At 34.3% G+C, this 16,943-nt stretch overlaps 1 protein-coding gene and 1 pseudogene across 21 annotated transcripts in view; both read left to right on the top strand.

The window, feature by feature from the left end:
• Positions 1 to 4,522: 4,522 nt before the first annotated feature.
• The window catches only part of LOC142238735 (uncharacterized), a 109,874-nt gene continuing 97,453 nt past the window's right edge, over positions 4,523 to 16,943 (top strand). For 20 of the 21 annotated variants that reach the window (XM_075310454.1, XM_075310457.1, XM_075310459.1 and 17 more), the window contains exons 1-2: positions 4,524 to 4,977; positions 5,059 to 6,689. In XM_075310454.1, the coding sequence (XP_075166569.1) occupies positions 4,852 to 4,977; positions 5,059 to 6,689 (1,757 nt within the window). In that variant the 5' untranslated portion in view covers positions 4,524 to 4,851. Of the gene's footprint in view, positions 4,978 to 5,058; positions 6,690 to 11,900; positions 12,292 to 12,359; positions 13,060 to 16,943 lie in introns of those variants that run through there. The other variant, XM_075310444.1, reaches the window with a different exon arrangement.
• LOC142237754 (S-formylglutathione hydrolase-like) lies at positions 7,720 to 11,395 on the top strand (annotated as a pseudogene).

Here is a 16,943-nt window from a genome sequence, read left to right on the forward strand (position 1 = left end):
AATGATAGTGTTGACAATATATTTTGAAGAAAAAAAAAACAGCCATTTTGGAACTTTTCGCGTTTATTTAATGGAAATGTATTGACAACATCGCAAAATGTCACGAAATGATTACATATACATAGACAACTAGTGGCTCGATTTACACACATACACGCATACATAATAATTAAATTGAAAAAGAAGAAGCAGAAGTTATTTTACAAATAACTTTGGATTCAAAAAATCTAATTTTACAATGCTTTACAATTTTATTTTTTGGACATAGCAATTAATTCTTGTGATTCCATTCATTGCTACCCCTGTACTATACATGTTGGTTAAAGTTCTAATGCTTGGTTGGTTGAAAACAATTGCTGTACTCCTTTTGTTAACATTTTGTTTTGTGTTTGTTATCCCGATGCCCAGTACAAATGAAACGATTGTAAAATATAATTCACCAAATAAAGCTTTTATTTTGTTAACATTTGTGATTAAATTTCATGTTTTATACATTATTTATGTTCTACAAGCGGCTAGATCCCTGCCAACATTTTTTGAATTTGGGGTCGCTTCTGAGAATTCCCAGTACGTCGAAAACAATCATATACGATATCAAAAACTCGTCGGAAAAGCGCCGTCACTATTGAGAAGTTGTACCACGCCAAGTTACTACAAAAAGGTTTCGCATGAGTGCAATTATTAGGTGCCTTTATAGATCAATTTAGAACGACGCCAATAAGAGACCCTCCAAACAATCAGAAAAAGCACATTTTAAGATAGTGGTAAAAGAATCATTGTGGTCGAGTAAAACACGTTTGTTTAGATATTTATTTGATTAATCATTTACAAATTCTTAAAAATATAACATTTATACCACTATCACATCACATTTAACATAATTTTTTGCATTAATAGGGCTGTTTTCTTTTAGCACTGGATATGCTAAGCCGTTAAGGACTAAAAGAAAACAGAGTACTCGTTTATCCAGGACATCTCCAAAAATATGCAACACTGTCATCAGCTGTTTAAAAACAATCACAGAATATAAGTGAAATCATGCATTTTTAATGTATCAAATGCGTCAATTAGTAATAAATATTTACTGCTGCGATTATTTATGACACTGTATCACTTTGAATTTCATGTTTTTCGATAAAATAGTCACAATAAAGTGCTATTGTGAATCGAAGAAGCGTCACTTTATCCAAATACAATCTGGCAATATCGGCGCGACTTGCACTGATGAGATATTCTGGATAGAACACCAGTGCAACGATGTTCTGGATAGCCCATACAAATGTTTCATCCAGTGCAAAAAGAAAACAGCCCTAATGATGATGTAGAGTTACAAGTAGCGAGTTAGATGTTGCAGCGTCTATCAGCCAGTGTTTTTATTCGATGGAGGCAGCGTGTCTGTAAAATATTTGAAAAACAATCACTTTATTCCATTTGGAAAATCAAAAATTGTTCACCAATATACCTTTCACAATTTTAAGCGTAAAATCTATGTTTTCAGAACTTTATTTTCGTTTTTATTCAAATAAAATATAACAAGCTGGTTGCGCTTGGCGTTTCACAAAAAATAAAATGGCTCTTCTAACAGTAGTGATGGCAAAATACTTTCATGTACATTTTGTACTTTTTGATATGCTTCCCCCATCACAGTTCGCGATGGTTGTGGTGACATTTACGAGTCTGTGGTAGCGATGAAGATGAAATGGAACTTTGAAATGCTGGCAGGGATGTTGGTTGCTAGTTTATTACGGAAATACAACTCCATGTTATACTTTGTTTTCTCAATCGATCAGATTACATTTTTAAATAATAATCCGATTCACTTTTGCATTATAAATTCACCAAAAAAAGAGTTGATTAAAAACATGTAATAACTTGTTTTTTGTTGAGTTGTTTCAAGATCAAAGACCCTGCCAACATTTTTTGAATTTGGGGGCGCTTCTGAGAATCCCCACTACGTCGAAAACAATCATATACGACATCAAAATCTCGTCGGAAAAGCGCCGTCACTATTGAGAAGTTGTACCACGCCAAGTTACTACGAAAAAGTTTCTCATCAGTGTAATTATTAGGTGCCTATTTAGATCAATTTCGAAGGACGCCAATAAGAACCCCTGCAAATTATCAGAAAAAGTGAATTTTAAGGTAATTGTAGAAGAATCATTGTGGTCAAGTAAAACACGATTGTGTAAATGTTTATTGATTTGATTAAACATTTATAATTTCTTATAAATATAACATTTTTCGGTTTATCTCATCACATTTAACATAATTTTTTGCATTAAGAAAAGAATGATGTTGAGTTTTAAGTAGCAAGTTACATATTGCAGCGTCTATCAGCCAGTTTGTTTATTTTCGATGGAGACAGCGTGGAACCTGGAAAAATATTTGAAAAACGATCACTTTATTCTATTTGGAAAGTCGAAAATTGTTCACCATATACCTTTCACAATTTTAAGCGTAATATCTATGTTTTCAGAACTTTATTTTCGTTTTTATTTAAATAAAATATAACAAGCTGGTTGCGCTTGGCGTTTCACAAAAAATAAAATGGCTCTTCTAACAGTAGTGATGGCAAAATACTTTCATGTACATTTTGTACTTTTTGATATGCTTCCCCCATCACAGTTCGCGATGGTTGTGGTGATATTTTCGAGTCTGTGGTAGCGATGAGGATGAAATGGAACTTTGAAATGCTGGCAGGGGAATGTCCACGTGGCCAGGCAACAACAATGCCTACCCTGCCAGCATATCAAAGCTCCATTTCATCCTCATCGCTACCACAGACTCGTAGGTGAGACTACAACAATCGCCAACTATGATAGGGAAAACGTATATTTTGCCATCTCTACCATGCCAACATTTCCAAGTTTCATTTCACCCCCATCGCTACCACAGACTCATAAGTGACACTATAACAATTGCGATGGGGAAACGTATCAAAAAGTACGAAATGTATATGAAAGTATTTTGCAAACATCAAGCGCAACTAGCTTATTATAAATAATTCAAATAAAAACGAAAATAAAGTGTCGAAAACATAGTTATTACCCTGCCAGCATTTCAAAGTTTCAATTCAACCTCATCGCTACCAAAGACTCGTAAGTGACACTACAACAATCGCTAACTGTGATGGAGGAAGCGTTTCAAAGAGTACAAAATGTACATTAAAGTAGTTCGCCATCACAAGAGCCAATTTATATTTTGTGAAACACCAAGCGCAACTACCCTGCCAACATTTTTTGAATTTGGGGGCACTTCTGAGAATCCCCACTACGTCGAAAACAGTCGTATACGATATCCAAAACTCCTCGGAAAAGCGCCGTCACTATTGAGAAATTGTACCACGCCCAGTTACTACAAAAAAGTATCGCATGAGTGCAATTATTAGGTGCCCTTCTGGATACATTTAGAAGGACGCCAATAAGAGCCCCTTCAAACAATCAGACAAAATGCATTTTAAGATAAGGTGAGTACTATGTTCGAGTTTTTCACCAAAACACTAAATTAAAAGTACAAATACATTTATCAAGTCTTGCCAAATAGTGGATGGAAAAGATCCAAGAAATTGATTGCAAATAATTTTATATTTCTAAATTAATTAATTAAAAAAAAGTAACCGTGAAAACAACCTGGTTTTCAGCTTGAAAACTGAACATAGTACTCAGCTATAGTTGTAAAAGAATCATTGTGGTCAAGTAAAAAACGATTGTTTAGATGTTTATTAATTTTATTAAACATTTATAAATTCTCATAAATATAACATTTATACGACTGTCACATCACATTTAACATAGTTTTATGCACTATCAGATATTCTGGACGGAATGTCGGTGTTTGTTAAGAATCTTACAGTGTGTCGGCGATGACTAAATAATCGGTAAATGTGTTATCGATCCCATAAACATGCAGCAGTATCGATTATGCTTCGGACTTAATGCGCTTTACAGACTATCAGTTATTCCGGACGGAATGTCGGTGTTTGTAAAGAATCTTACAGTGTGTCGGATCGATACGACTTGTCGGCGATGACAAAATAATAATCGGTAAATGTGTTATCGATCCCATGAACATGCAGCAGTATCGATTATGCCTTCGGACTTAACTTATAATGTGCACAATATATGGGATATGTTCGACACGAGCACTGTTGTCCGGAATAACTGATAGTCTGTAAAGCGCATAACTTATATTGTGCACAATATATGGGATATGTTCGACACGAGCGCATAATGCGCTTTACAGACTATCAGTTATTCCGGACCGAATGTCGGTGTTTGTAAAGAATCTTACAATGTGTCGGATCGATACGACTTGTCGGCGATGACTAAATAATCGGTAAATGTGTTATCGATCCCATTAACATGCAACAGCATCGATTATATCATCGGATTTATCTTATAATGTGCACAATATATGAGAATTGTTCGACACGAGCACTGTCGTCCGGAATAACTGATATTCTGTAAAGCGCATAACGAGTACTTGTAATCAAATACTCGTTACTTTCCCAACACTATTCTTGTGGTTCCATTGTGCAAAAGAAGTGGTTTGTAGCGTCATAGCGTCGATTTTTTGGTTCGATTGAAGTGAAGAAGTGAAGTTAGATGATAGAAAAATTATTTAAGATATTTATTTGTTCATAAAAACGTTAATGTACTACTGTAATCGATACATATTATATGTATAGACAATGTTTCTGTTCAATTTTAATCGTATAACATAAAATTTGTTATTTATTTGAGAAAACAAAAAACACTTATACACACCTTTCGTCGTTGTGTCGTCGTCCCGAAAAAAATCGATCTGGTGGTGGTGGTGCTCAAACGAACAATCAGAAATAGTAGCAGCAAAATGGTTAAGTGCATTTTGTGTTTGGAGTATCCGACTATACCGGGTCCCAAATTCTTGGATATATTTTCCGAGGAAGGTACACGTCTGGGAATAAGTGCGATTATCAATAAACACTTTTGGATAAAGGTAAGTGTGTCTGTATGTATGTAGCTTGCGAATTTTCTTCCGATTGCCAGCCTTGATTGCAATTATTTTGTCTGTATACAGACTTATCGAAATGGCGACGAAGTACAGCGAGTTTGCATGACATGCTGGGAAGTTGTACGAGACTTTCATATTCTCTATGAAAGGGTGGAAGAGGTTCACAAACACTTAGGAATAAGCACCATAGATATATCAGATGATCCATTACCTCATCAGGATGTGGTTATGCTCAAATCGGAGGACACACCTGTACCTATGATACTAAAGGATCCCATAATGGGCCATTCGGGCATGGGCGATAATTTATTCGACCCAGAGATTAAGGTGGAAGTAAATGATTTGGATTTATTGCCACAAATAGAAATTCTTGAAACACAGCCTGAAATATCTGAAAGTTTGGCTACAGAAGATAAAGCAAAAACTCGAGCACGATCACTCAATACGAATAGAGAGCAAAGTCCTAAGACAACCGGCGCTAAGCGTATTAAGAAAGAGTCGTCACCCATACTGGATAGCGACGACGATGACGATGGTAATAACGTAGATGTTTTTGCCGACAGTGAACCTATGCCTGAGGATGCCTTGGCGGATGAGGCGAGTAAATCGTTATTATCTACAACTTTGGACGTGCCACCTGAAGAAGAAGAAGCCAAAGAAAAGGAGATTGTTCGTCCCAAACGTGGTAGACCTCGTAAATCGGACGCCGAAAAAGCTAAAGCCGCTACCACGCCTTTGAAAAGGAATCCTTTTGCCCGTAAAGGAAGAACGAAGAAATCTCTGGCATCATCAGTCAAAAACGAGGGTGATAAAGAGGAACCTACCTGCTCAACATCAGCTTCTGCTGCAGGCGTATCTAGTATAAAAACAGAAAAATCCGGTGAAGAGAATATCGATGTAAAAGACAAGGTTAAAGATGATGGCACTGAGAATGCAACTGTATCCGAAGCTGCTGCATCTACAGAGCAATTCAATATTCCATCCTTTGCCAATGATGATGACGACGATGATGACAAAGATTTTGGTGACAACGACTTTGCACCTGGTGGTAAAGACTCTGATGATTCCTCCAACTCTGAATCCGATGAGGCCAATGAATCGGAAGCTTCCGATTGGGAGGCTGAAAAATCCAAAACGGAAAAATTCGCTGTAATATTAAAGAAAGAACGTAATACACCCAAAAAATATAAGAAACGTGAGAAATCTGGTACAAGCGAACCAAAACGCATGTCTAAGGAGGATATTGCCGCACGCCAAGCACAACAGGCTGAATATGACAACATTATCACCAAGTTCTTTGAGAAGCTTCGATGTCCCAAATGTGAACTTTTGGTACATACATTCAGTGATATGCGAGCTCATTTCCGACTCGATCACAACGATGATCATGGCTTCGTGGAATGCTGTGGCAGGCGATTTGCCACACGAAAATTCCTGGCCGAACACATAATGGTCCACTATAATCCCGAGCATTTCAAGTGCAAAACTTGTGATAAAATATGCCGTGACTCAACACAATTGGAATCGCACGAACAAACCCATTTACCCAATCCACCAGAGGCGAAATACAAGAAAACCTTCCAATGTGAAAAATGTTCGAAAACATTTTCATCTAAAGCTTCGTTTGAGCATCACATGGTGGCAAAACATGTTCCTCGTGAAGAATTTAAATTTGAATGTCCTGAATGCAAGAAAAAGTGAGTACCAAAACATTTTTCATTAACTTATTGTAGTCATAACAGAAAAAGAAAATAGTAACGAAAGTTGGAGTTGTTTGAGACAACGATGAAGAAAACACAAAACAAAAAACAAATGCTTCCCTACCTTAAGTGGCCTAGAATATTATGTGATAGTACTACTACTTGTGTTTTTTTTTCTCCACATGAATTAATCGCATATTTGACTAGCATTAATACTTCTTTAAAATAACTTCTAAGAAAAACTTTATCTTGTATCTCTGTGTATTTTTCTCCTATACTATATAAAATTTTTATACAAAAATTCAATTATTCTACTGAGACCCAAAGTGAATATACTAAAGATTTTTTTTCTGGAAACAAGTGATAAATTTTACACAATTTTACTATTCAATATAAATCCAAATAATTTATTTTTGACAATATTGGGTATTTGGAATTAAATCGCAAAGAAAAATTTGAGAAAATTAAAACAATTGCAAAACCATGGCATACTACTGTTTGTATATCGATGCATATTGTAGTGCTCAATAAATTGCAATTAAGTTATATGATTTTAGTACGTTTTTTTTTTAATAATTGGCAATATTATACTTGCCGAGAAGCTTGAATACGTTATATATATTTTTTGAGTATTAATTAATACATTTTGGATCGTCACAAATTGCAATATCGTAATAATCGAAATACTGATATAAACTAGCCAAATTATGAGAATGAGAAAAAATCCCGAATCGTTACCTACAATATTGCTATTTTATTATTTCGTATAAAGAAAAATATAAAAATGCTATATTAACTATTTTACTAATTTACATTGCCTTTTTCGCAAACTGAAGCAATGGAACATGATTGTCATTTCATTTTTTAATATCCTATGACAATAAAAATGTGATTTCGTAATAGAGATATGAATTTGTACCAAAGATTACTGACATTTGTATTGAGTATCGTATATCAGGTTTACAATAAGATCCTAGACATATCCTATTGTCTTAACAGAATTTGATTGCAATGGATATAGTCGAATATGTATTACAACTCCTGCTCGGATAAAGTCGGTGAATTTAGTGGATCCGAATTAACCCGTATAGTTTGTTTTAAAGCATATAGCGGGTTTGTGCTTACGATTGAATCGTCATTATTCACAATAAGAATACGTTGCACAACTTGAAAACTAAAACGGTTATTATAGATGAGCATGATGTGGATTGCGTAGTGTCGCGTGATGATTTGATGTCGCCGCGTGGTGTGTGTTTTGATGTCAGTGATTTTGTATGGTTTGGAAATTCTCGGGCTTTTAATATCTTTCGTGACGCCTCGGGGACGTTCGGGGTATTTGAGGCGGTGTACCATGGTAGGCTTTTGCAACACTTAGTTTCTAACAATATTTGGAGCATGCAGATCATCCATGTGATTTTTTTCTTCTTGTTTGTAGTTAGGTGGGAATTCAGATAGGATTTATTAAAATTTCCTTTTTACAATATAAACTTTTGTTATATAGCTTTGGGGATTTTTTTGTATATTGAACGATGGATTTTTACTGCATACTATATTGTTACGAGTGTTGGGTAATAAATAAGGAAGTATGTATAAGCTATTTTGCTTTGGATTATACATTTCAGTTGTATAGGGAAATGTTTTTAAATTTTTAGGACTATATACGTATGAACTTTTGTGAGTTTATGATAAACATTGACGATTGAAATAAAGTACGAATATGAAAAATATGTGATGGAAAAAGTAAAGAATAAAAATATGTTGTCGGTGGAATTGGTGAATACAAATTTCGCTGTTTCATCGATCAAGAAGAGTATATTTGGTCATAGCATGGGAGGACATGGGGCCTTGATTTGTGCTTTGAAAAATCCTGGCCAATATCAGTCTGGCATTTGCTCCCATTGCCAATCCAATTGAAATTGCTTGGGGACAAACATGTTTAAGTGGCTATTTAGGAGATGACAATGGAACAATGGAAGCAATACGATGCGAACCATTTAGCTCAGTCATATTCCGGAACACCTTTGGAATTGTTTATAGACCAAGGTACAGATGAAAATTTCCTGCCTCAATTACTTGCCGATAATCTTTTGAAAGCCACCAATGACCATTTGCAGACAATTTACAAACAACAACCATGCCTACTATTAACAGGTTGGCTGATAAGTCCCCGGTCTAACAAAGAAAAACACATTTTTTTTTGTCAAAATTCGTTTTTATTATACAACATATTTCCCTTCAAGAGCGATACAACAATTAAAACGACCTTCCAATTTTTTGATACCATTTTGGTAATACTCCTTCGGTTTTGCCTCAAAATAGGCCTCAGTTTCGACGATCACCTCTTCATTGCAGCCAAATTTTTTCCCTGCGAGCATCCTTTTGAGGTCTGAGAAAAAAAATCGCTGGGGGCCAGATCTGGAGAATATGGTGAGCGGGGAAGGAATTCGAAGCCCAATTCATGAATTTTTGCCATCGTTCTCAATGACTTGTGGCACGGTGCGTTGTCTTGGTGGAACAACACTTTTTTTCTTCTTCATATGGGGATTTCCACCTTCAAACGCTCCAATAACGCCATATAATAGTCACTATTGATGGTTTTTCCCTTCTCAAGATAATCGATAAAAATTATTCCATGCGCATCCCAGAGGCCATTACTTTGCCAGCGGACTTTTGAGTCTATCCACGCTTCGGAGACGGTTCACCGGTCGTTGTCCACTCAGCCGACTGTCGATTGGACTCAGGAGTGTAGTGATGGAACCATGTTTCATCCATTGTCACATATCGACGGAAAAACTCAGGTGTATTACGAGTTAACAGCTGCAAACACCGCTCAGAATCATCAACACGTTGTTGTTTTTGGTCAAATGTGAGCTCGCGCGGCACCCATTTTGCACAGAGCTTCCGCATATCCAAATATTGATGAATGATATGACCAACAGGTTCCTTTGATATCTTTAAGGCCTCTGCTATCTCGATCAACTTCATTTTACGGTCATTCAAAATAATTTTGTGGATTTTTTTGGTGTTTTCGTCGGTAACCACCTCTTTCGGGCGTCCACTGCGTTCACCGTCCTCCGTGCTCATTTCACCACGCTTGAATTTTGCATACCAATCAATTATTGTTGATTTCCCTGGGGCAGAGTCCGGAAACTCATTACCAAGCCAAGTTTTTGTTTCCACCGTATTTTTTCCCTTCAGAAAACAGTATTTTATCAAAACACGAAATTCCTTTTTTTCCATTTTTTTCACAATAACCAAAGTTGCTTCACAAAAGACGCTCTATCTTACAAACTTATTGACTTACAGACGTCAAATTTTGACACGAATCGTTTGAAGATTGGTACTATATAAAAATAATATGCATTTAATACTAGCGACGCCATCTATGTGTCAGACCGGGGACTTATCAGCCAACCTGTTACATAGCCACATTTATGGGCGAACATATTGCTTACCATGCCAAATTCCTTAAGAACTAATTGAGGCTTACAATGTCTAGTTTTATTTGTAAATTACGAAGAAATTCACTTTAAGGATTTCTTTAAGATTATGTGAATATTATTTTTTGTGTTTTCTGTTTTTGTATTTCTTTTTAAAGAAATTTAAAGTCAAAGCTAATATGGTGATGAGACGACGCAAACGGCCTATTAGTTAATAATACAAGATGATGAAACTACACAGAAAAAAATTTCACCAAAATTTTACCAATTAAAATCTTAATTGAGTTTTAAAAAATATTCAATAAAAAATTTAATTGATTCAACATTTTTTTTAAATTGAAATAAAAATGAATCACGCAAATTAATAGCATCAATTAATTTTTTTAATTGATACTATCATTTCTGTGATTGAAGACATTAAAAAATTGATTGGATTAATTAATTTCGTGATTGAATCAGATTTTTTTTGTGTGTATGTGTCAGCAGTGTAGTCGGTTAGATTTTTTAGATTATATACCCACGTGTTATTTTTTCCCACCGTGGTGCATTAGATTTAAATGGGCTCCTTGCATTTATGTGGTCATGAGTTCCATCCCAGTTTCGGCCAACCACCAAAAAGATTTTGGCAGGGTTTTATCTTTTTCCAATACATAATTCTGGTGTCATTTCTGTGTATTTCAAAGCTCCCGAGTAGTGGGGCACGCCATTGGGTTTAACATAGTATAGGTCAGAAATCGTTGAGAGATATTCACCATCTAAGGTATCACAATGAACTGACTGAATGTCTTAAGTGAGCCTGAAGTAAAATGCTGTCCCACACAACCGTTTATTTATTTACCCAAAGTATGAAGAAAACATATTAGATATGTTTCTTTTTGAAATGTTGTCTTACAAAATGTCGCGAAACTGCTAATAGGCAGGAACTGCTAAATTAGTAAAAAATCTGCTGACAAAATGAAACAAACAGTATTCTCTAAATTAAGAAATCTTTTGTTTTTCTTAAACTATAAAAGATAGGTTGAACCTATTGTGAAACAATAAATACATTTGTCGTACTTTTCCACAAACTGAGATGATATCGACAATTTAAATATAACAGTAGTTAATATGTTTGCTGTTGCATTTGGTCAGTTTACATTTTCTGATTGTTGTATAGAGAAGCTAAAACATAAGTCCAAAGAATGGATTAATTATCCCTTATCAAGTCCAAGAGGTATGGAATGTGACAGTTTAGCTTTTTTGCCTCTGGTCAATTTTGCGTAGATTTTGGAGTACGTAAAATAAGTTAAAGGATAGATTAATTTCGGTCAGTTCTTTTAAGAATAATTTGTCATATTTAAATCCTCTGTAAAAGAAAGCTATATATTTTTTTAGATATCAAAAAAAGACCATATCTTAATTTTATTGAGTAATTGGATATTGATAACAAACATATATGTGTTGGGTATACGGGGAAAGAATATATTAAAAAAACTTATAATTGAAGTAACCTTATAATTTATTAAATTTGGTGTTGAGATTCATTAAAATTTTTATAGACATGTTCATATATATATTTTTTTAATTATAATATTACGAGTTGTCAAACCAAAAAAAAAAAAAAAATACACTTAACCCATACAGTGCGAAAAATGTGTTTAATTACAAAAACAAAAAAAAAACATAAGAGAAAAAACGAAAACTATGGATGCAAAACATCTCTTTGTAAGTTACATAAATATTTTGTAAAATTTCAATAAATCTCCCACTTCTTCTTATCACTTTGCAGATGCCCTACTGATCGTAAATTAAAAGATCATATGAAGACCGTGCATGATCCACAGAGGTCGGTGATTTGTGATAAGTGTGGTAAAACTCTTAAAAGTGGTTATAGTCTTAAGAAACATCATGAAATCGAGCATTCCGATGTACCCAAACCTATACCAATACCGCAACAATGTGAAATATGTGGTGCTTGGCTAAGGCATGTGGCTGGTTTAAAGCAGCACATGAAAAACATACACGAATCTGTGGATACTGAACATCGTTGCCATATTTGCAATAAAGTGTCGTCAACAGCAAGAGCTTTAAAAAGACACATATATCACAATCATGAGTGTGCTAAGAAATTCCAGTGTACCATGTGTGAAAAAGCCTTCAAACGAGCCCAGGATTTGAGAGTGAGTTTTGTTTTAACGGCCATTTTTTTGTCTTGTTTCTACACCGTTTGTTTCATTTTCATTTACAGGAACATACTTCAGTACACACCGGTGAAGTTTTGTATACATGCCCCAATTGTCCCATGACATTCTTTTCGAATGCTAATATGTACAAACATCGCCAACGGTTACATCGTAGCGAATGGGAGGCGGATCGTAGCAAACCTATTCCGCCAAATATTATGAAACAAGCCAAACAAGGCAGTAAATTAGTCAAGATAAAGAGTCAAGCCGTAGACTATGACGATGATTTTGAAGAGGATAATAAACTTTCAATACCCCTTATGCCTATAATACCTGCATCGTCAACACTTCCAAATCGTCCCAACAATCAATTGTTTGGGAACCCTCCCCCCTTAAATATATCTTACAGTATGGGTGGAGCAATGCCCTAAATTTGTTAATTGTAAATACTGCAATATAATCGGTGTGCTTCTATCACATTTCTCTAAATTTTGTTCCGCTTCCTTGTGAGCCACATTAAGTATTAAGATTTCGATGGCTACATTATTTGCAATAAATAAGTCTATATTAAAATGGTTTGTAAAAGTTTTAAAGTACTCATATTTGTTTTAAGAATATCCTTAAAATGAATATAAAAATAATAAACCACTTTAAAAGGTCACCTAAGGTATGGAAATGTCAGTTAGGTTAGGCAATAGTTTTTTTTTGTTTAATTTATTTATTAAGATATCATTAAATATATACACATCACATAAAAATACATAACTCATAGTAGTTATTAGACGTAAAACAAATACTGAAACCAAAGTGTTCTGGCAAACCAAATGTGGCACCAAAGAATGTAAAGCGGCGGATAGCACTAACGTGTCCATATCCCAAAGCTTAATCAAGGTAAGTGTAATAAAATATATGTGTTTTTCGTTTGTATTAAATAATTTAAAACAGATGAGGGAAACCCAGCCAAGCTAATGAGACATTCGATTAGATAGAATGACCTTGGCATATCGAAGGAAACTAAATGAAAACCAAATAGCGTTGGCAAAGGCAAAGGGAATTTAGTTTAAAATCATAAAATGTATCATGGTGAATCTAGATGACTCTAAGCTCTGAGAATCTGAAATTTAATTTGATTTAAATTCCAAAGTAGATATACAAACAAAAATATCGAATATAGCATCTTCCAAAAGGATTTTAAAACGAAGCGACATGACAAGGCCATTACTTAAAACGTAATCCCCTCTACGTTCGGCTATTTCTCTACTTCATATAAAAACGAATTTAGAAATATTTTTCTAAGAGTGTGTTATGATGTCGATTTTTTAAACAATGCCTATACCTAGGCTCTTTCTGTAATAATTTGTTTAATTAAAAATACTAAAAAATGCCATTAAAGTTCCTGTAATTAATATAAAATTATTAATTAAAAAAAAAAAAAAAAAAACAACGTGTGAAAATAACGTCATAGTTTAATAGCAAGAGGAAAAACTACGAACAGAAATATTCAAAGAAAATCAATTTTTCAATTGAAAGGGATATTTGTAAAACTACAGACGATAGCAATAATTACTTTGAGTTGTCCAAAATTTCGGAAACTCAGCTGCATTAATTGAAGTTGATCGCTACTCTTCATTACGTTGAGTTTTCGACCTATTTAATCCACTAAGATTGGTGGGAATTTCAAGAGTGTTGGCCATTGATTTATTTAGCCATGAACTCGCATGTTTCTATCCCAAAAAGACTAATTCTTCTATTGAATATACCATGTAGTATACATATCGCATAATTGAGAATTTTTAGTTAATTTCTCATCAAAATTTAATAGAATCCGTCTCTGACTATTAAGCATCCAATTCAAACCTGTTGTGTGTCCCTTCTAGAGAAACATCCTTCTCGTATAGGTGTAATTGTTGATGCCAATTTTTTGAGGTTTAATGGACGTGTACAGATGTCATGACCAATAAGAAATACATGGGCCTCCCGTGATTTATAACTCGCTTTAAGGCAACAAAACTGAAGCCTAATATTTCTGATGTGGATCCAAAAACCAGAATATTTATTTGGATTTTCCTGTCTCTTTTATTGCTCTAAGTTTTTATTGAAAAAATAACTAAGAAATATTTTTGCAAAATCCACATTTGTACTTCTGAGCTCTAAGCTCATTTATAATTAGCAACTTTTGTATCGAATAACCTGGTATTTGATCTTTCACTAATACCGTTCTAGACATCTTCCCCCTTCTTAAAACATTTCATAATTGTGGAGCAAATTAGAATAATTGAAATTAACAAATTGTTTCGTGGCAACGACATAGGTACCTCTACTTCTGTCATGTTATTGTGTCATTGCTGACCAAGAAGGTTAAATCATGGGCCCATATGATTACAATTTTTTTTTATTTCGACAAAATTTTAAGATGTCAAAATTGTATGTTTATGGTGGTTGCAGCTCTTCAAATGAAACTGTATAGCAAATGCATCTAAAACCAACTCTCGCATTCATAGCTGGAGAATTGTTCGAAGATGACTTTAGTATCTTGATAACATATTCCAGTCCCAAAATACCACACACATCAGTTTTTAAACTGCATCATGAACTGTTTTTGTTAATAGCTGGCGGAGAGCCATTTGACTGAATTCCATTCTTAACTTTGGTTGGTATTATTGTCTTATTTGTCTCATATCGATGTTCCTAGGTTGAATTATCCACTTCACAATCACTCGTACATACATAAAAAAAATTCACGAAAAATTTTCCAATTAAAATTTTAATTGAGTTTTAAAAAATATTCAATTAAAAATTTAATTGATTCAACAAATTCTTTAATTGAAACAAAAATCAATCACAAAAATAATAGTATCAATTAATTTTTTAATTGGATCAGTTAACTTTTTAAGTGACCTTCAATTATTTTTTTAATTGATACTATCATTTCTGTGATTGAAGACATTTCAATTAAAAATTAATTGGATCAATTAATTTCGTGATTGAATCAGAAAAAAAATTTTTTGTGTGTAGGTGACGCAATTAAATTTGAACCACTTTTCTCTGGATTTGAATTATTTTTTTCAAGACAATTGAAAGAATAAATAATTGCCACTTTTACCAATGCCATACGATTCTTGTATCAGCCGACTTCTTAAAATTGTAAACAACATATTGAATTTTTTTGATTTTGTAATCGTGATTCAACCTCTTTATTCAGCCATGCAAACATTTTTCTATTTTGTGAATAGATTTTGATTTTATTTTTTTGAAACACTCATTAAAAGAAAATATCAAAGAGTTACTTTTGCAATGCGATTCTACTTTATTAGTCTTTTTAAAGTCGAGTACAAACGGAACAAACCTATTTCATATTTTTACAAATACAAACATTCAAGCTGAAAACTCGGAAATTTCGTAAATTGTAGCGCGGAATGTGTGATCGGCGTTTTGCATTCAAGGAAGGCTCAATTGAAAGCCTTAATGACGTCAATCGATACTAGTAAATTTGTTAGAAGTCATGGTCGGCTTTCGTGGCGTGGGGTAACACTAACACTAGTCTGTGGGAACAGTATGACTCGACGTGACTAAATGTAGTGGCCTGGCGGTATGGAATGGCAGGCGCGTGGGAATTGTACATCTACACTATTATGGGTCAATAAGGGACACTTACCTGTGTTATGGTGGCAATTTCGGCGCGGCAAGAGCGGGCCGCGAGCTGTCGAAAGCCACCTTAGCGCCATTATAGGGGGCACGTAACATTAATTTTAGTGGCGAATTTAGTAGCGCCATTATAAGGGGCACGTAACATTAATTTTAGTGGCGAATTTGACATTTTTTCAAACGTTAATATTTTTGTGTCTCTAAATGCTATACTTTTTAGATTTTTGGGCCAACTATTGGTCATACTGTGCGACTTTTTTTTATACTGTTGTAGTTTGTTTTGTACAATTTTGGCCGCGAATCCCATTAGAATTACGGAAATGATTTGCGTTTTAATAAATAATCGAGTGTGCGAGTCGAATATTATAAATGTTTGTGAGCAATTTTCTCTTTATATCATAATGTTTGCAGTAAGCACGTTTACCTCCTAAAAGTATGCAAATAAATTCGATATATTCGATAAACTGAATCTAATTTTTATTTTTATAGAGGGTTTTCAATGAAATGGTCATGATTTTTAGGTTAGTGAAGATCTAAATCGAAAAACTTATATCACAACTTTATATAAAACAATTTTATAACTGCATTTAAATGTTACTTTTTCTGTAGGAAAAAGTGTGCCACCTTTTATAACGAGTGGCACGTTTTGTGACAATTTTTAGAAAATGACAGCAGCTCAGAAATTGCCTTTAAATCTGTTGTTGGTCGAAAAGAATACGTTCTATATATTTTTTTATTTCGAACGGTCCGGTCCCATCGCCCACTTTCTCGCCCCTTCCGGCCGTGAGGGCTTCGTCCCCATGACGTAGGGACATGATCCGGACCATTGCGGGGTGGAGGCAGAGGGATTTAACCAGCTACAGAGAAGGACTCATCAGCCGGATATATTACAACACAAGACCAAATATTAGGTTATTCAATAAAACAAATGTATTAGTTATCCAAATATGCTAAAATTCTGGACTTCACCATTCCAATACTTAAGTTAGTGTCAACTAGATAAT

The sequence above is a fragment of the Haematobia irritans genome, chromosome 5 (assembly GCF_050003625.1).
Source record: "Haematobia irritans isolate KBUSLIRL chromosome 5, ASM5000362v1, whole genome shotgun sequence".
Lineage (NCBI taxonomy): Eukaryota > Metazoa > Arthropoda > Insecta > Diptera > Muscidae > Haematobia > Haematobia irritans.